We start from the raw sequence: 1,155 nt of genomic DNA on the forward strand, positions 1-1,155 counted from the left end.
CGGGACTTGGACAGGGCGGTCCCGCCCCGTGTACCCCAACTTCCCCTCCGGAGTGAAACCCAGGGACAGCTCCGCCGCCCGGAAACCAGTACCCAAAATAAACTCGGGCACCGCCTCCAGCGACTCTGCCCACCCCGCTGGACGCGGCCCCTCCGAGCCCGTCACCTCCCTCCCCTCCCTGGGACATCGCCCTGTCCTCTAACACTGCCCTGAGCCCAGGCCACCGTCTGGCCAGGGTCTGTACGGTACGTGATTCTTGCTGCGACATAAAACTGACCAAGTGACTACTCGTCTCGGGAGCCTGGGCGGGGGCTTGTGGCGCCCAGCTGTGGTTTCCAGCCCCAGGCCCCCTTGGGTGACAGCTCCCCCTCCCGTGAGCTCTGAGGTCACAGCCCCCAGCCTGTGCTCGGGTCTGAGCGAACCCTGGGCCTCCACGCTGGGCTGTGTCCTTGCCCTTTCTAGTGTTTCCTGGGACCGGGGCTTGCCAAGATGCTGGGCTGGACTGGAGCTCACCATCCTCCTGCCTCAGCCTCCCAGAGATGGGGGTCACAGGTGGACGCCCCCGCATCCTAACCCCAAACCCTACCGAGACCCTGCACGGCCACCACCTGTTCCCTGGGAAGTCACCTCTCTCCTGCTGCCGGTGGCTTCGTTACCAAATGTCACTCACAAGCGCGTCCTCAGCTTGTGACCCAGCCACCCTGAGGCCCTGCTCCGTCCTCTGTCTCTCCTGGGGCCGGGGGGGGGGTGGTGGTGCACAGGGCCTTTGACCTGGACCCTACCGTGGGCCCCAGGGCCCTTTCGCTTGGTCCTTCCTGCCCCAGCTGCGGACCTTCTGTCCCTTGCGCTTGCGGTGCAGTCACCTATGGGCCAGCACGTCCAGGCCGCTCACAGCTGCCGAGTGAACAGCCAGGCTGTCCCGGTCACTGGCCACTCTGGGAGGCTGAGGCGGGCGGGTCACCTGCTTCAGCCCAGCTGGGCAACTTAGCGAGACCCTGTGGGGAAGGAAAAGAGCGCTGCAGACAGTCGGGTGAGAAGGCCGGGGGTTCCGCGCCGGGACCCCAGAAAGTCGAGACTGCAGGGACGGGGAGGAGCTGGAGCAGGGTGCGGCAGTCGGTGCTCAGAATGTCCCCTGGGCCACAGCCAGCCCGAGGG

The 1,155-nt window shown here is 66.4% G+C and overlaps 1 protein-coding gene across 1 annotated transcript in view; it reads left to right on the plus strand.

The window, feature by feature from the left end:
• Nucleotides 1-905, plus strand: part of Pik3r2 (phosphoinositide-3-kinase regulatory subunit 2) — a 7,249-nt gene extending 6,344 nt beyond the window's left edge. The window contains exon 11 of the mRNA XM_010606528.3: nucleotides 825-905. Coding sequence (XP_010604830.1) covers nucleotides 825-905 — 81 coding nt within the window. The remainder of the gene's footprint in view (nucleotides 1-824) is intronic.
• Nucleotides 906-1,155: the final 250 nt, after the last annotated feature.

This window comes from Fukomys damarensis, unplaced genomic scaffold, assembly GCF_012274545.1.
Source record: "Fukomys damarensis isolate Sample0158 unplaced genomic scaffold, DMR_v1.0_HiC HiC_scaffold_37, whole genome shotgun sequence".
Classification (NCBI taxonomy): domain Eukaryota; kingdom Metazoa; phylum Chordata; class Mammalia; order Rodentia; family Bathyergidae; genus Fukomys; species Fukomys damarensis.